The sequence below is a fragment of the Enhydra lutris genome, unplaced genomic scaffold (assembly GCF_002288905.1).
Source record: "Enhydra lutris kenyoni isolate GAN:26980312 unplaced genomic scaffold, ASM228890v2 scaffoldscaffold55, whole genome shotgun sequence".
Classification (NCBI taxonomy): domain Eukaryota; kingdom Metazoa; phylum Chordata; class Mammalia; order Carnivora; family Mustelidae; genus Enhydra; species Enhydra lutris.
The window spans coordinates 8,770,326-8,790,427 of record NW_019154139.1 but is presented as its reverse complement, the minus strand read 5'-3'; the positions used below and the strand labels follow the sequence as shown (position 1 = coordinate 8,790,427).

General features: G+C 38.7%; 1 protein-coding gene across 1 annotated transcript in view; it reads right to left on the bottom strand.

Annotated features, from left to right (window-relative positions):
* The window catches only part of LOC111157446 (ENTH domain containing 1), a 101,622-nt gene that overhangs the window by 34,708 nt on the left and 46,812 nt on the right, over positions 1-20,102 (bottom strand). The window contains exon 5 of the mRNA XM_022518848.1: positions 11,461-11,584. Within this exon, the coding sequence (XP_022374556.1) occupies positions 11,461-11,584 (124 nt within the window). The remainder of the gene's footprint in view (positions 1-11,460; positions 11,585-20,102) is intronic.

Below are 20,102 nucleotides of genomic sequence, written 5' to 3'. Positions count from 1 at the left end.
GTTTCTTGACCTAAAATTCACAAAGAATTCAAAAGTCAGTATCTCTTAATATTTCTTTTAGTCATCACAATGATGAACAAATTTGGCCAGTGTGTGACAAACAAAAGGTGACATCTTTAAATGTAGTTATATCCTGCCAGCCTTTTAATTATTTAATTGACTTCTACTGCAAATGATTGTGATTTTGCTCTATTTACTCCTTTCAATGGAAGCCTTTAATAGTTTCGTTTATGTCTATTTTTCATGTGTGAATCATGTTTTCTTATATTTTTGAGGTTAAAAAGGAGGGAACAATTAAGTTAAAAAAGATTTTAATTGGTTTTCTTAATACCAATCATATAATACACAATTGCTATGTTGATAACCTCTCAAATTTCTGTAGTCAGTTCTGTAATTCAAAGTGTGCTTTGTAATGCTCTGATGATTGATATAAAGACTCTTGCGGAGAAATGTGAAAGCATCCAGCAACTGCCCTCAGAATGGAAGACACCAGTACAGTGCACCCAATTCAGGAGCAACATACAAACACAGTACGCAACTGCTTTGAAAAGCAGAGTATATACCTAGAAGCAGCAAAGAGCAGAGCCCAGCGTCAATGCTCTGCTAATGGCGGATTCACCATGACACCCATGGGTGGGCTGGGGAATTCCAGCATCAGACTAGTCTCTTACTAAATCAAATAGGTGCGTGCTTCAGAGGCTGTTTAGTGCTACTGAGAAGACAGAGTGGGGACAAGGCACAGGGAGTGCCAGTGGTGTGTCAGTTTTTAGTAAAATGTTCAGGAAAGTCTCCCAAGACCCTAACATTTCAGCAGGACTGGAAAAAAAGAGGGAGAGAGAGAGAGCGCGCGTGCCAGAGAGCGAGAGAGCATCCTGTATGGGACTCAGAAATGGCCTTCAGAACAACAGCTACTTCTCTGGCACCCTGGAAAGGAAACCTCAAGCTTCCACATGATGGGACTACTGGGCGGGACCTATTACGTACAACATGCTCAGCCACCTTCTAACTGTCCTGGAGGACACCTGCTTCCCCAGGGCATGCAGAATGCACTCTGCGAGGGCACCAGCATTCCCCACAAGCTTTGTCGTGCTTGTCTTCTGTAGGCTGGAGAGGACCCCAGGGACGATGCAGAGGTAACAAGACTGGGGACAAAGAAGTATGCGGATGGACCTGTCGGGATGTATATGTGAGGATATTCACGACCCACAGAAACGCCTGCCATGGGACATTCCCTGTGGAAGAGGTCCTCAAAAAGCAGGTGGGCAAGACACTCTATTTACTGGCCGCCAATTGCCCTCTTTTCCTAGTCGCTCCTGTGGTTGTCCAATAGGCTTTGACCATGTGGCAGGGATGGAGGCTTGGCAGGGCTCCCTGACATGAACTCCTCCTGGCCAGGGTGACCTGGCCACCCAACTGCAGAGTGCCTAAGCTGTCGAGAGTAGAGGTTACAGCTACATTCCTAGCCTGGCACCATTTTCCAGGGAAAACAGCCAGGGACCCGGTGTCAGCTCGGTTATACCGGACCTCTCCACTATAAAGGGAGCAGTGCTTTGCCCTCATGGGGGTGCATATATTCTGGGTGCAGACTTGCCTACCCTGCCTGCAGCCCTTCAGGGGACAGTGTGAGTGAACTTACAGAAGCCCTTAGCTACTTTGGCATCATCACAAACAATCCTACACAAACTGGAGTATTCAAAAAAGAGCAAATGGTTTCAACTCTTTTTATGAGCCTAGCAAAATCTCGATTTCGAAATGTGATAAAGAGAGTATTAGAAAAGATAATCCCAGTGAATTTCACTCCTAGATGTAGAAGCAGAACCCCTAAACGAAAGACCAGCAAATCAAAGTCAGCAACATATCCATAAGAAAATAGAGCACAGCCAAATTGAGTGTATTCAAGGAAGTCAAGGTGGTTTTAATATTTGGAAATCAACTACTTTCCAAATTAATAGCTCAAGGGAGAAAAACCTACAAGCATTAATACAGATGCTAAAAATGGAGAAAATTCAACGTATACTCACGAGAAAACCGTTAATGAATTAGGAACGGAGATCTGCAAAATACATACAGCAAACCCGTCTTTTTTTTTTCCCTAAAAGATTTTTATTTATTTGACAGAGATAGAGATCACAAGTAGGCAGAGAGGCAGACAGAGAGAGAGGGGGAAACAGGCACCCGCTGAGCAGAGAGCCCGATGTGGGGCTCGATCCCAGGACCCTGAGATCACAACCTGAGTGGAAGGCAGAAGCTTAACCCACTGACCACCCAGGCACCCCCAGCAAACCCATCCTAATGGCATAATGTTGAAAGAATTCTCTTAAGATACAGACCAAGTACAGGAAGCCCACGATCACACTTTCATTCAACATTGAGTGGTTCTAAGTAGAGGTAAGAAAATAATACGAAGGATACAGTTTATAAACAAAGAAACAATTTTGCCATCAATTACAGATGATACAACTTTCAACATTAAAAGCCCAGAATAATCTACAGATAAATTATGAAAATTGGTGAGAGTTAATTAAGCAAGGTCACTGCCTACAAAATCAATATACAAAATTTAATTATACTTCTTTTCACCATCAACAGTTGGAAAATGCAATTTATAAAATACCATTTAGGGTAGCAACAAAAATATATAAACATCTAGGACTTAATCTAGGACATGGGAGACCTGTGTGAAAGAAAACTGTAAAACGTATTAAAGAAGACTTAAATGAATAGAATGATGTGGTGTTGTAAATCAGTAAAAACTGATTTAAAGATCTGAGATGGTAGGGGACAAGTCCCTCTGCACCTGGGACACTCCGGCCAGCTGTTACCACTTCTCTTGCCTAGCAAAGCACCAGCCAAGGAGCAAGCCTAGACCAGTTGAAACTAGTCCAAGACAAGATGGTCACCAAATTGGACTTTTCACCGACTTTCTCGCTCATTATAATGCTAAAAATCATGCCCAGAGATGGAGACTTAACATGAAAATGAAACATACAATGTATGGAGAAGCTTGTTCTGCCAACCCTGCCTGCGTGCCCAGTTTTGTGTACTGTCCCACCCCTACAGGATTAGATGTCACTCCTCATGTGGCTTAGGTCCTTTAAAACTGTCGCTGGCTAGTGTTCAGGTCTGGCTCCTTTGTCAGGACTGTGTTTCCCTTCAGCTGCAGCTGTTGCCCCCATTAAGCCTTGCCGGTGCCTTTAAATTTGTGGTTCAGCCTCGTTTCTACTGTTGCTGGGTCCCAGGACACAGTCTGGTAAAGACTGGCAGTGTCCATCAAAACTAATAGGTCTTCCCCCCCCCCCCAAAGAACTTGACAAGCTTTTATGTGGAAAAGCAAAAGACCAAAATGAGACAAAAACACTCCTGATGAGGGAAAAGTCATCAAGAATTATTGCAAAGGTAGGGTAATTAAAACTATTTTTTGGTGCAGGGACAGTCACATAACTTCTGGAGCAGAATAGAGTCCAGAAACAAATCCATACATATGGGTAAACTTGCTTTAGGATATAAATAGCACCGCAGCTTTTCAAACTTTCATTGGAGAAAAAGCAGACTTTTCGATTAATGATGCCAGGACAGCTGGTTATCCATTTAGAAGTAAAACCGGACTCCTGCTTCAACCACTCATAAAAACCAGTTCTAAAGCCATTAAAATTGTAATTGTGGAGAGCAAAACCAGGAAAATTTTAGCCTTGATAGAAATGGGCTATATGGTCTTGAGACAAGAAAGAATTTAAATAGCAAGATACAAAAAGTACAATCCATAAAGAATAAAATTCTACCTCATTAAAATTGAGAATTTCTGTTACTCAGAAGACTCCTTGCAAAGAGAAAAGACAAGTCACAGACTGGAAAAACTTTACAAAATGAAATGTTTAGCTTCCAGAATAGATAACAGAATTCCTACAAATCAATTAAGAGAAGGACAAACAACCAAATAGAAAAGTGGCCAAAAGACATGAACAGACATTTCATAGATGAGGAAACATGAATGAACTACACACATACGAAAATACGCTCCATTTCATTATTTGAAAAAACTTTTAGAACAAATACTATACTAATTCTCACTCAATAAATTGGCAATTTTTCTTTTTCCAAAGATGACAATATGAAGGCTGGGTGAGGATGTGGGACAACTAGAACTTTGGAGAAAAATGGGCATTATCTAGTTAATTTGAAGATATGTATACTGAACCATCAGCAATTTCACTTCCAAATCTATGCCCCAGAGCAACTCTTTTTCATGAGACGCAGGGGGCGTATATAAGTATGTTCACGAACAGCACTGTTCACAATGCAAAAAACCTTGCCATGGTACTGATGATAGTGGAACAGAACACACACACTCAAACGTACGTATACAGTAAGCACCGTACAGAATTTGTGGAAACAAACGACAACCATGACAATGTTAACACGCAGATGAATCTCAAGAACGTGTTACTGAGTGATAAAAGAAGTCACCAAAAATAAATTCCAAACGACCCCATGTAGGTAAAGTTGAAAACCTTGTAAAACCAAGTAAGATATTGTTTAGAGAATAAAAGTAAGTGGTAAAACTATGAAGAAAGCAAAGAACGATGAGCACAAAATTCAAGAGTGGCCACTCAGGCAGTTAAAGAAAGGGATGGGGTCAGTGGAGCCATGACGGAGGGTCAGTGAGGGCGCAAGGACTCCCCCACGATGCAGGCCCGTGGGAACAGCAGACCGCTGAGTGCCCGAGGAGGGAGAAGGCACGAGAGGAGAAGATGTTATACAGAATGACTTTCCGCCTGTATTTTTGCCATGGGCTGAAGTTGCCAAAATCATAACATGTAAAGCAGAACCATTTGACGACAAGATAAGTTGTAAACTGGACAGAATTTATCAACAGAAGTTCAGAATAATGTATTTTAGAATCTGCATCAGGGGCACCTGGGTGGCTCAGTTGTTAAGCGTCTGCCTTCTGCTCAGGTCATGATCCCAGAGTCCTGGGATCAAGCCCCACATCAGGCTCCCTGTTTGGCAGGAAGCCTGCTTCTCACTCTCCCACTCCCCCTGCTTGTGTTCCCTCTCTCACTGTGTCTTTCACTGCCAAATAAATAAATAAAATCTTAAAAAAAAGAATCTGCATCAAATTGTAAAAATAAAATAATAATATAAATAATAAATAATGATGAAATAAATAAAAAGCCTACTTTATTTGAGAGGGGACAAAGATGTCATTTCATCATTATAATAGTAAAAATATGGAAATAACTAAGTTACCATTAATATAATACTGGTTAAGTAAAATAGAATACATCCATACTATGGCATATTATTACAGTAGTTACAAAAATTTAAACAGACCAGGACTGGAAAAATGGATCAAGAGAACAGAAAAGAGTTGTTAAACAGATACTATTTAGTACAGGTTAAAGAGTCATTTTAAAACAGTAGAGAAAAATGAACTAGTCAATAAATGTTCTTGAGACAACTGGCGGCCCATCATATCCAGAACCAATAACAAATACTTTTAATCCAGATGGATTAAAACACTAAAACAAAATTTAGAAATTGGTGAATATGTACTATGAATTTGATATAAGGGAAACCTTCTACAAAACACACAAAGGGGGATGCCTGGGTGGCTCAGTTGGTTAAGCCACTGCCTTTGGCTCAGGTCATGATCCTAGGGTCCTGGGATCAAGTCCCCTATCAGGCTCCTTGCTCGGCAGGGAGTCTGCTTCTCTCTCCACTCTGCCTGCTTGTGCGCGCTCTCACTCTCTCTCTCTGACAAATAAATAAATAAATAAAATCTTTTAAAAAATAAAATAAAATAAAAAATAAAACACACAAAGGGCCACCAAGGTGGCCCAGTTGGTAGGGCATCCAACTTTTGATTTTGGCTTGGGTCATGATCTCAGGGTCCTGGGATTGAGCCTGGAGTTGGGCTCCCCACTTACTTAGCCGAGTGTCTGCTTGAGCAGTCTCTCCCTCTGTCCCTCTGCCTTGCCGCTTGCACACATGTGCACGTGCTCTCTCTATAAAACAAAACAAAACACACACACACACACACACACACAAATATGGTATTTGTCTTTCTCTACTTATTTCACTTAGCATTACACCCTCTAGGGTATAATTTGTTGTTGTTACAAATGGCAAGATCTCTTCTTCATGACTATATATGTGTATATATATACATAAACACGCACAAACACACACACATGATGGAATATATATGTATATATATGCAATGGAATATTATTCACATATATATGAATATATTTACACACACATCACATCTTCTTTATCCATCCATTTAGTGACAGACCCTTGGGTTGTCCAGTATCTTGAACACTGTAAATGATACTGCAGCAAACATAGGGGTGCAAGTATCCTTTTGAATTACTGTTTTTATCCTCTTTGGGTAAATACCAGTAGTGGGATTACTGGATCACAGGGTATTTCTATTTGTAATTTTTTGAGGAACCTCCATGTTGTTTTCCAGTGGCTGCACCAATTTACATTCTCACCAACAGCGCACACAGATTCTTTTTTCTCCACATCCTTGCCAACACTTGTTATTTCTTGTCCTTTTTATTCTAGCCAGTCTGATAGGTGTGAAGGGGTATCTCGTTGTGATTTCCATTTGCATTTCTCTGATGGTTACTGATACTGAGCATCTTTCATGTGTCTGTTGGCCATCTGTTTGTCTTCTTGGGAAAGTTAGACCAAAAAAAAGACAAATACCATATGATTTAACTCATATGTGGAATCTAAGAAATGAAACAAAGGAACAAACAAAGAAACAGAGACAAACAAACAATAAAACAGACTCTTAAATACAGAGAACCAACCGACGGCTTCCAGAGGGGTGGTGGGGAGGAGGATGGAATACATAAAGGGAATTAAGAGGTACAAACCTCTAGTTATAAAGCAAGTAAGTCACAGAGATGAGAAGTACAGCACAGGAAATAGAGTCAATACGACTGTAATAATGTTGTCCGGTGACAGATGGTGACCACACTTATCGTGGTGAGCACTATTGGGTAGTGTACTGAATTGCTGGATCATTCTGTTCCACACCTGAAACTTATGTAACAGTGTATGTTAATTATTCTTCAATATAAAATAAATTTACCAAAATATAAAAAACAAAAGCTCTGGAAGGAAATAATAATACACATGACTACATAAAACAAAACTTCTGCAAAAACAAGAAAACAAAAATCTTCTTTAAAGAAATCTGAAAAACAGTCCCTAGCCTAGAAGATGATATTTGCAACATAAGTCACAGAAAGGATTAGTAAGTGGAAATTAGTAATGGAGAACCCTCACTAAAACGGGAATCTGGAGTCTCCCCAGGGGAGCTCTCACGCCCTACCACTCCAGTTGGTTGCAGGTGCAGCAGGAAGAGCCGGAGTTGACCTTGCACGTGCACATGACTCTACCATTTAGGTGGAGGAAGAGTCGCTTTCCTTATCCCCCTCCCCTCCAGCAACAGCTCAGCCAATGAGAAGCCCCTACACTTGGAACTCTCAGTTTACCCCAGTGGACGTTTAGCTTATAACAGCCTTCCCAACTACCCATTTTCTCCTTAAAAAAGTGTACCTCCCCCTTGTTCCTTGGATTTGCCTTTGTTTGGCCACCACTTGTTTATCCTGGATTGCAATTCTTTTATTCCCAAATAACCCCATCTTTTGCTGGTAAAATAACTGGCAGTTTTTATTCTTAAGGTTAACAACATATATAAAAACGTTACAGTCATTTAATTTAAATAAACACAAGGCACAATCCAAAAGAAAAACAGATTAAGGATAAAAGCAGGCAATGCACAGACGAGGAAATACATGGAGATATGCAAATTATACCTACCACGCAATGCAACCTTTTCCAAGTGATAAAAATGTAAGACTTGAAAAATATCAAGTGCCAGTGAGGGTATGAGTGAATAAGTACTCTTATAAACTGCAAGCCAGTGTAAATTGGTACTGATATTTTGAGGGGCTATTTGGCAGTATTCACTAAAAAATGAAAATTTTAGTTATGACCCAGGGATTCCATTTCTAGGAATCCTCCCTAAAGAAACACCCACATATGTGCACAGAGCTATTCACTGAACCATCACTTGTAATAGTGAAAAATATAAAACACCAACTATCTATCAGCAGGGAAATAAACTATAATATCCAGGCAATGTAGGAGTTAAAAAATATATAGGTAAATCTCATATCGACATACACTGAAGGATTGCCAAGTGATATTGTTTAAAAAGTTCCAGGAAAATACAGAAAATTCCAAATCAAAATAAAGTCAGTTCTCCATACTTTCAAAGGTACAGGTATGTATATAAATGCACAAAAAAAGACCTGAAGAGTAACCAACAAATTGATAATAGTTAACTCTGGGGAGGGAACTGTGTTAGGGTGAGGGACAGTCGAGGAGGATTTTTGACTCTATATTGTTTGAATTTCAAAAAATAAGAGTATATTCACTTATTACTTATCTAATTAAAAATAGATAAAACTTATAAAATGATACACAACTATAAATTCATATCTAATGTTATAGGCAAAGTTTCATTGGAACACAGTGAAAGGAAAAACTGGTTATGTAGAGAAGATTTTATAGCAATAGTGACATTTGAGCTGGGCCTTGCTGTTTAAATAGAATTTTGTCAAGCATCCATAACTTTGTGGAGGACTGTGGCAGATTGTATTTTCCAAAGACGACTGTACTAACACACACATCAATCTGTATGCTTTTCTTTCAATATGACATTGACTCTTGTCCATAGAGGGGTGGGGGGTCTACATTCCCTCCCCTTGAACTTGGGCGAGATTTTATGATTGCGTTATGAACTGAATGGGAAGGAAGTATCACAGCACGATTTTTGAGATTATTCAGCTTCTGCCCAGTCCTTTCTTTTACCGGATGCTCACCCTTGGAACCCAGCCACCATGCTGTGACAAAGCCCAAACTAGCCTATGTGGAGAGACCACATGAAGAGGCTCATGTGGAGAGAAACTGAGGCCCCCAGCCGATAGTGGGCACCAACTACGAGACACATGAGTGAATGCGCCTTCAGATGATTCCCGTCCCCAGGCTTTGTGTTCTCGGGCTGAGGCCCAAACATACGTCATGGGGCAGAGAAAAGTCATCCCCACTGTGCCCTGTCCTAATTCCTGACCCAGAGAATCCATGAGCAGAATAAATGGTTATTTTATGCCACAAAGTTTGAGAGCAATGTGTTACACAGCTGCTGAAGTAACTGGAACAAAGACTTTCTAAGGAGAAGAAACTACACAAGCAACAGAACGTTGCAGAGCAATGCGAATGTTGGCAGTACCGGGTGATGAGGTCACAAATGTTGGCGGGGACCAGGCCATGAAAAGTCTCCTATGACAGCATGAAAAAACTAGACATCCTATTGGCGTGGAAAACTGTGGAAAGTTTTTAAGCTGGGAAGTGAAATGCGTAGACCTGCACTTTAGCAAGATACCTCTAAGATTGGTGTGAAGGAACAGCGGGAGAAAAGGAAGCCTCAAAAGTAGGAAAACTCCTCCAATCAAGATGAGTTCCAACCAAGGAACATGGTGGAATTATCCTTCACTCAATATGTTTTGTGACTTTTTTCCTCTTCAGGGCTGCCTCTTAGGCTCATTTACATGCCATTTCACTTGTATGGCACTGTTGGCAGGGGAAACTTATTTCCACACGAGAATGTGCCCTCGGATATTCACAGCAACTTCATTTAAATGTGCCCAAACTTAGACACAGCCGAGATGTTCTTCTGCAGGTGAATGGGTAAATACCCTGGTATATCCCATTCGGCACTAAAAAGGAAGGGGCTATCAAGCCATGAAAGACATGGTGGAGCCTTCAATGCGTGCTGCTGAATAAAAGCAGTCAGTCTGAAAAGGCCACATCCTGTGTGAGCTCAGCTATAGGACTTCCTGGAAAAGGCAAAACTATGGAGACAGTTAAAATATCAGCGGCAGCTAGGGGTTAGGAGGAAGGGAGGAACGGCAGGCAGAGCACAAGGAGCCTGGCAGGGCCGTGAACTAGTCTGTATGATACTGTAGTGGTGGATACATGTCTTCAGACACTTGTCCAAACCCACAGAACACACAACACGAAGAATGATCCTTAATGGAAACCATGGTCTTTGGGCAATGAAAGCGTTAACGTAGGTTCACTGACTGCAGCAGATGTAAGGTTGTTCTTGTCTGGAGGCAGGCGTATGTGGGGAAATTTCTGTACCTTCCACTCAATTTTACTGTGAACTTAAAACTGCTTTAAAAAATGAAGCCTATTTTTAAAATGTTGGGGGTGGGGGACTATGAGGGGACATTAGATCACAAAAAACGTTTTCCTTACCATTCTTCTTTCAAGCTTCTGGATCTGGATCAGTTGACATAAAGCGTATTCTAAGAATACGGAGCAAGCTGTCTTGAAAATGGTAAGCACTTATAACGAATTATCCATGTGAGTAATTATACCATCCTTGTACTACAAATATCACCATAACCCACAACTCCGTGTTCCGTGTTTATTGAAATATCCTCATCATTCTCATGACGAGTTTTATAAGAAAATTATATAAACGTGAACCCGTAAAAGAAATCTATTCTAATCGACTACAGTTCTTATATTTTGGATATTGGGGATCTATAGGAGGAGGAAATCACAGCACGTGGCCTAAAGATGAGGGAGCAGATGAAACTCGAAACATAAGGAGCGACCTCTGCAGTGAGGGAAAGGATGCCTGGCTGAATAGAAAAGCATAGATAAATGAAGGGATGAAAGATACTAACGAGAATGTTTCATTTTCATCTTGGCAGAGGGTCCTGAGTCCTATTTTTTGAGAAAAGCAAGAGGAAGGATGTATTAAAAATTGAGTTTCTGAAGAACAGGGACAGTACGGAGTGGCTCCAGTGTGAATCAATCAGAGCCCGAGTAGCAGCCAAGCCCAGGTGAAAATGGATATATCATTTATTGAAGGGGCAGTTTGTATCATTTTATACCATACTTTCTCTAATGCTAATTATTCAAGAGGTGATTAGCCAATTTGTGGGATGCCGTACATCTTGCTTTTCACATTTTGGTCCAATGCTTGCTTATGAAAAATGTCACAATTTAAACTCTTTATCAAAGCGAAGTTAACACAAATGAAAAAAGGAACTCTAATTTTTCTGCATTTAAAACCATTCATAAGAGATTTGAGGTTTGCAGTTAATAATTTTCGACACAATGAAAAAGGAAAAAAGCAAAATAGAGGGACTAAACCCCCACTGAAACAAATGTTAATTAAGATTACAGGATCATGTGTGGGTTGAATTCATCCATGCTAGTCTCATCCCTCATTATCGAAGTTAAATTAAGGCCATTGCTGCTGTATTTCACAAAATAAAATCTGATGAAAAGCAATTCCTGTCCAATGCTTCTTATTCATGTTTCTGAGTCACCTTTCTAATCTTTTAACCAATTTACCTGCGTCCCAGAGGTTACAAACGTCTGCTGGCCCTTCTGACAGCCATTTAGTTGACGAGATAATGGAAGGAGGAATTGTCGGCAAAAGTGGCTTTGGCTCATCCTCATAAAATAACATCAGGTCCTTAGAGAAAACAGGAGAGCACATGAAGGTTGAAAAAAGTAATTGATCCCAGTGCTTCAATTTGTTAAAGTAGGTGGACAATTTATGGAGCCACAGTGTGTCTATATGTGCTAACATAAACACATTTTAATTGAAAGAACTCAAATATAAGTTAGCTATACACTCAGTGTCCACTGGGTACAGGGTGGTTTTCTACCCTTGGAGATCCTCACTCCTTCATGAAGATAGCTGGTGCAGGCAAGCCATGATTCTCTTTGAGGCATTAACTGTCCCCATCAGCCCTTGAGCTATCTCAGAAGAGGATTTTTCTGTTCTACTGGCAATAATAAAGCTACCCATGTGTATCTTTTATTCATATTTTAAAACTTTACCTTTTTTATCATGGAGTAAAAAAACAGATGATAATCCAGCCATGCAGGTTAAACAAATCAATGCATGGCCAGTCTTGTTTTATCTATATCCTCCCACTCCTCATCTGTTTTATTGTGAAGCAAATCCTAGATATATCACTTATTTCAGTATATCTCTCGAAATGACAAACTCTTTAACAGTGATTATTATTTTATACCTAGAAACTTCACAACTCCCTAATGTCATCAGTTAGAAACTCATCTTTTCAATTTCTCCTAAGTGCCGTAAGTAGGTTTTTCTATAGCTTGTCTAAGAGAGGATTCAAATAAAGTATGCAGTGGAATCAGTTGACATGTCTTTCCCCCCCATGAACAGAGATTTCTTCCACAGTACTTTATTTAAGGTATAATTAACATAGAATGCATAAACCTTAAGTGTGGAGCTCAATGAGTTTTAACATTTTGTGTATACCTGTGTAGCCACATTTCTGTCATTCCAGAAAGTTCCTCCAGCTCGTTTCCAGCTGACACCATTCCCCTGCTACCAGTACACAGTATTCTACCTTCTACCGTAATCAAGGAGTTTGCCTGTTCTTGAGCTTCCTGTGAATGTAATCATATAGTATGTACTCTTTTGTATCTGATTCCCATGGCTTAACATGTTTGTGAGATTTATCTGTATTTTGTGTGTATCAGTTCCTTTTTTTTTTTTATAAGAAGTATTCCATTGTATGAATATACCACAATTTGTTTATCCATTCTCCTCCATATGGGCATTTGGACTGTTTCCAAATTTCAGCTGTTACGAATAAAGCTACTATGAACATTCTTATTCAAATATTTTTATGGACAAATGTACTCATTATTCCTGGATATTTGCACAGAACTAGAATGAACTAGAACTAGAATGGCTAGGTCATAGGATAGGTTAGCTTTTAACTTCATTGAAACTGCCAAACCATTTTCCAAATGATTTGCCACTTCTTATATTTTCAATTTTCATCTTAAAATCATTGTTGATTCATATTCAGTTGTAAGAAATAGTACAGAGTGACCCTGTGTATCCTTCACCCAGTTTTCCCTAAAGGTAACATCTTAAAAACTGTAGTACAATATTATCCAGGATATTGACATTGATACAGTCAAAATAGAGGACATTCTCTTCACCATAAAGATCCTTCCTGATACTTTTTTATTACCATAGCCTGCCCCCCACCACTACTAATCTGTTCTCCATTTCTGTAATTCTGACATTTGAAGAATGTTATATAAAAGGAATCCTACAGGATATAACCTTTTGGAATTGGCTTTTTTCACCTGGCATAATTCCCAGAAATTCATCCAAGTTGTTTCATTTATTAATAACTTGTTCCTTTTTATTGCTCTGTAGTATCCATGGTATAGATGTATCACAGTTTGTTTAACCTGTCAAAGGAAATCTGGATTGTTTCCAGATTTTGGTTACTATAAATAAAGTTGCTGTTAACACTATGTACAGGTTTTTGTATGAAAATAAATTTTCACATCACTGGGATGTATGCCTAAGTATTGCAATTGCCAGGTTGTGTGGTAGTTGCATGTTTAGTTTTTAAGACACTGCCAAACTATTTTCCAAAATTGTTACACAATTTTACATTTCCACTGGTAATATTTGAGTGATCTAATTTCTCCACATGTCTGCCAAAACTTGGTGTTGTCATTATTTTTTATTTTAGCCACTTTGATATTTCATTATGTGTTTATTTTTTTTAAAGACTTTATATATTTATTTATTTATTGGACAGAGAGAGATCACAAGCAGGCAGAGAGGCAGGCAGAGAGAGAGGGAGAAGCAGGCTCCCCGCTGAGCAAAAGAGCCTGATATGGGGCTCGATCCCAGGACCCTAAGATCATGACCTGAGCCAAAGGCAGAAGCTTAAACCACTGAGCCACCCAGGTACCCCTATATTTCATTATGTGTTTAAAATTACATATTCCTAACAGGTGATATTGAACATCTTTTCATGTGCTTATCTACCATCTTTATTTGCTGAAATGACAGTTTTTGTCATTTGCCCATTTTCTAGTTGGATTGTTTGGTTTTTAACTGTTAGGATTTTGAGGGGTTTTTTTAATTTTTAAAAAAGTAGGCTCCCTGCCCAACATGGTGCCTAAACTCATGACCCTGAGATTAAGAGTCACATGTTCTACCAACTGAGCCAGGCAGGACCCCAAGAAGTTTTGTTTTGTTTTGTTTTGATGCTCCAGATATTAGTCCTTTGCTGGATATGTGGGTTGCAAATATTTTCTCTTGTATTTATACCGTTGTGTGATGAAGTCTAACTTTTTTTCTTTTAGGGATCATGTTTTTTGGCCAGCCTTAGACCCCAAAGATTTTTCTCCAGTAGTTTTAAAAAGTTTGATAGTTTTACATTTTACATTTAAGTCCATGATCCACTTGGACTGAATTTCTATGAGGTTTACATTGAGGTTCATGGTTTTGCCTATGAATGTCCAGTTGTTCCAACAACATTTGTTGAAAAGGTTATCTTTCCTCCATTGAATTCCTTTGATTCCTCTGTTAAAAATCAACTGGCCATATTGGTGTGGGTCTTTTTTGGTTTTCTATCCTAGGTATCTATCTCTCCACTCATACCACACTCTCTTGATTATGATAGCTATGAAATAGGCTTTAATATCAGGCAGCGTGATTAGTTCCACTTTATTCTTCTTTTTCAGATGGTTTTAGTTATTCTAGGGCCTATGCCTTCCCATATGAATTTTATAATAACTTTGTTATCTGTGTATAAAAAAAACTGCTGGAATTTTGACAGGAATTCCATTAAACTTATAGAGTAATTAGGGACATCTTTATTATGACAAGTCTTTCAACCCATGAACATGGTATGTTTGACTAGTCTTTAAGTTCCTTCATCAGTATTTTATAATTATGTATTTTATCATTCTCAGCATACTGATTCTACATATGTTTTGTTACAATTATACCTAAGGATTTCATTTTGGAGCATTAACTGCAAATTGGATGTGTCTTAATTTCAGTTTCAACATGTTCACTCTTAGGACATAAAAATGTTAACTTCTTTATGTATGTTGATCTTATACCCTACAACCCTACTGAATTCACGTGCTGGTTCTATGAGGGCTTTTTGTTGTCATTGTTGTTGTTTTTTAAGAATTATTTATTTATTTTAGAGCGAGCACAAGCCTGAGCCAAAACCAAGAATCAGATGCTCAACCAACTCAGCCAACCAGGCACCTGAAGTTTGTTTCTGTCATCTCTTTGAGATTTTCTATGCAGACTATATGAAAATAAGGACAATTTAATTTTTTCCTATTTTCCATGCCTTTTTCTGTTGCAGTGGCTGGAACTTCCAGTGTTATGTTGAGTAAGTCCTGGCCTTGTTCCTGATCTTGAAAGGAAAGCATTCACTGCTAAGAATGATGCTATTGTAGGTTTTGTGTAGGTTATCTTGATCAAACTAAGGAAATTCCTTATTTCTAGTTGCTGAGTTATCATAAATGGGTGTTGAATTTTGTTAATAAATGCTCATCTGCATCAATTGACAAAATCCTATGATTTTTCTTCTTTAATTTGTTGATATGATGAATTGCATCGACTGGGTTTCAAATGTTGAGCCACACCTGGATTATATCCCACTTAGACCTGGTGTGTAATTTTTTTTTTTTAAAGATTTTATTTATTTATTTGCCGGAGAGAGAGAGAGAGAACAGGCAGACAGAGTGGCAGCAGAGGCAGAGGGAGAAGCAGGCTCCCCACCGAGCAAGGAGCCCGATGTGGGACTCGATCCCAGGATGCCGAGATCATGACCTGAGCTGAAGGCAGCGGCTCAATCAACTGAGCCACCCAGGCGTCCCGTGGTGTGTAATTTTTTTTAAATACATGGCTGGAGTCGATGGGTAAAATTTTTTGAGGATTTTTGCATCTAATTTCATGAGAGATACTAGTCTATATTATATATATTATATATATATATATATATATATATATATATATATATATATATATATATACTTCGTAGTGTCTTTTTCTGGGTTTAGTAGCAGAATAATACTTGCCTCATAAAATGAACTGGGAAGCATTCCCTCCTGTTTTCTGAAAGACCTCTGTATGAAAATAGTGTCAATTCTTATTTAAATGTTTGATAGAATTCTCCAGTAAAACCATCTGGGCCTGGAGATTTCTTTTTCAGGAGACTGATACTACAAATTCACTTAAAAAAATGGTTATAGAACTATTCAGGTTCTTTTTCATCTTCTTTGAATTTTGGTAGTTTGTGCTTTCTGAGAAATTGTTCTAGTTCTTCAAATTGTCAAATTTATGAGCATAGAGTTGCTGGCAGTAATTCTTTATTATCCTTTTATAGCTACAGGAACTGCAGGAATATCCTATTTCATCCTGATATCAGTAACCTGGGTCTTCTCTCTTCATCAGTCTTGCTAGAGGTTTATCAGTTTTATATTTTTCAAAGAACTAGATTTTGTTATGTCATTCACCTATTAACAGTTCTCCTGCTTTCAATTTCACTAATTTCTGTTCTTTATTTTCTTTCTTCTGTTTCATGTAGGTTTATTTTGCTTTTCTTAGTTTTTTCAAAGGAACTTAAATTATTGATTTTATACCTTTTCTCTTTTCTAATACAAGCATTTAGTGCTATAAATTTCCTCCCCACCACTATTTTACCTGTGTCTCACATATTTTGATATGTTGTGCTGTCTTCTCATTCAATTCTATGCATTTTAACACTTTCTGTGAGACTTCCTCTTGACGATGAAAAATTTAGAAGTTTATTTTCCAAAAGATTTCAGATAAGATCCTCATGAGTTTATACTGATATACCTTCAATCCAATTCAGGTCTGTGAGGTCATGACAGTCTCTTCTATCTTAAATTCATATCTCCTTTCCCTCATGCCAAGAATCCCAGTTCTCAAGGGCACCAAAGCTGATACAAAGATGATACTCATTTGATTCATTCCACATTATACTCACAATAATCTTGGGTCAAAAATACCAACATCTTAGAATAAAAACACCAACTGAATGCAATGAACGTTTGTTTAATTTTATTTTACATTTTAAAGGATTACTTTCTTTAGTATAATACTGTTTTATAGGGTGCCTGGGTGACTCAGTGGGTTAAAGCCTCTGCCTTCAGCTCAGGTCATGATCCCAGGGTCCTGGGATCAAACCCCACATCGGGCTCTCTGCTCAGCAGGAAGCCTGCTTCCTCCTCTCTCTCTGCCTGCCTCTCTGCCTACTTGTGATCTCTCTCTGTCAAATAAATAAATAAAATCTTTAAAAAAAATACTGTTTTATAATTATGCAAAAATATTTCCAGGATTTCAATAATAAATCTGAAACCATTGTATAATCAAAGGAACCTAGCTTCTATTTATCCTCTCCACTTTATTCCCCTTTCCCTTTATGAGTAACCTCTTCTTCTTTATTTTTAATGTTATAGCTGATCTTTAAAATGGTACATCTTTAATATAAACAAATGGAAAAATCCAAGAATGGACCTAAACATAAATGGGAATTTATTATGTAATAGAAACCACAATTCAAGTCAATGGGGAAAACATGGATTGTTCAATAAGTGACATTGAGACAACTGATTATCATTTGTAAAGATACAGTTTAAAAGGTGAATCTTTACCACTCCCCATTCATCAAATAAATTTTTGATGGATAACATTTAAATAGCTTTTTAAAATTAAAGCATAAAAGAAGTAGGACAGTTTTTTACAAAACTAAACATTCGCTTATCACACAACCTAGCAATTGCACCCCTTGGTATTTACACAGAGGAGTTCTTACACAAAACCTACACACAAAACCTACACACAATTGTTCACGGTAGCTTTATTCATAATTGCCAAAAGTTGTAAGCAATCAAGATGTCTTTCAAGAGGTAAGTGGGTTAATAATCTTTATAATCAGACCATGGCATATTATTCAGTTTTAAACAGAAATGAGCAGTCAAGCCATGAAGAGACATAGAGGAATCTTAAATGTACGTTACTAAATGAAAGTAGTAGTTTGAAAAGGCTACATACTGTATGATCCAACCATAGGACTTTGGAAAAGGCGAAACTAAGGAGATAGTAAAAGGAGCAGTGGTTGCCAGGGGTTAGCAGGCAGAGGAATGAACAGATGGAGTGCAGAGGATTTTTAGTACAATGAAACTATTCTCCGTGATACTATAATAGTAGATATAGGACATTACACATTTGTCAAAAGCCAGAGAATATACAACACCAAGAGTGAACCCTAGTGTGAACTATGGTCTTTGGATGGTAATGAGCATTAATTTATGTTAATTGATTATAACAAATGACCACTTTGGTGTGGCTGTTAATAGTGCGGGAGGTCATATGGGGCAGAGGCAGGTGGGGGTACACATGGGGTATATGGAACAGCTTCTTGCTTTCCATTCACTTCTGCTGTGAGTCTAAAATTGACCTAAAAAATAGCTTGTTAGATAAAAAACCAGGATGGGGTGGGTGCCTGGGTGGCACAGTTGGTTAAGCATCTGACTCTTGGTGTTAAGTACCTGACTCTCGGTTTGGGCTCAGGTTCTGACCTTGGGGTCATGATACTGAGCTGAGCACGAGCCTGCTTGAATCTCTCTCACCCTCTTTCTGTGCCTCTCTCCCAACTTTCTCTAAAATAAATAAATAAATCTTCTAAAAAAATAAGTAAAAGCCAGGGTGATATTTAATAAAATCTTAGACTACAGAAGGTCTTTCTAACAATGACTTAAAATCTAGAAGCCATAATAATGGAAAGGAAAATTTGATTACCTTTTAACAAAAATTGAAGACTTCTTTAAGGCTGTGATAGTGTGATGTATAATAAATATATATTTAGGTTTTGTTTACGGTTCCTGGCACAGAGCTCCTAAAATCTTGTAATTTCCTAAGTAGTAAGAGCACTAGGAGTATCTTTTGTTTTAATATTTGGTCTTTGATCCTCGTTCCTGACACAGAGCTCCTAAATCCATTGGAATTTTCAGGGCAATCAGAGCGTATTTTGTTCTATGAAGTGACTCTTTTTTTTTTTTTTAAGATTTTATTTATTTATTTGACAGACAGAGATCACAAGTAGGCAAAGAGGCAGGCAGAGAGAGAGAGAGGAGGAAGAGGCTCTCCATGGAGCAGAGAGCCCGATGCGGGGCTCGATCCCAGGACCCTGGGATCATGACCCGAGCTGAAGGCAGAGGCTGTAACCCACTGAGCCACCCAGGCCCCCCTATGAAGTGACTCTTGATGGGCTCCTAGACAGCTTCAGGATAGGAACCAGTCATCGGAAAGACCAAGCCATAATTAGAAGCCTGGAACTTTCAGTCCCACACCCCATCCTCCTGGAAGGGGAGAGATACTGGAGATGGAGTAAAGGATCAATCATGCCTATGTGATGAAGCCACCATGAAAATTCCAAATATTTGGGGTTCAATGTGCTTTTGGGTTGGTGAATATAAGTACATGCCAGGAGGGTGACATAGACCAATTCCATGGGGACAGCAACTCTTGCACTGGGGAAACTTCTGGACCTTACCCTATGCATTTCTTCATCTGACAATTCATCTGCGTCCTTTATTATATAATAAACCAGCAACTGTAAGTAAAAATTTTTATGAGTTCTGTGAGCTGTTCCAGCAAGTGCTCAAACCCAAGGAAGGGGTGATGGGAATCCCAGTTTCCAGTGGTGGGTCCGAAGTACAGGAGACAACCCTGGGCTTGCAATAGGTATCTGAAATGGGAGGTGGGGGAAAGGGAGCTTTGGGGACTGTGCAAGCAGCCTGTGAAATCTGATGCTATCTGCAGGTAGACAGTGTCAGAAATGAGTTAAATGGCAGGATACCCAGCTGGTGTAGCAGAGAATAGCTTGGTGTGTGGAAAGCCCACATCTCTGCTGTCAGAAATGAAGTGTGACCACAGTGTGAGAGGAAAAAAGAAACAAAGGAAGAGCAGTGTGCTCCCCTTTCACAAAGGCCTAAAAACAAAACAAAACAAAAAAATCAAAAATCAAGCCATAAAATAAAAAATCAAATGAAAAACTGAAAATGAATAGACAGATAAAGAAGCAGACAATGGGCTAATCACTTAATAGCCAAATAGCTCTTAGAAACTGGTAAGAAAGGGGCAC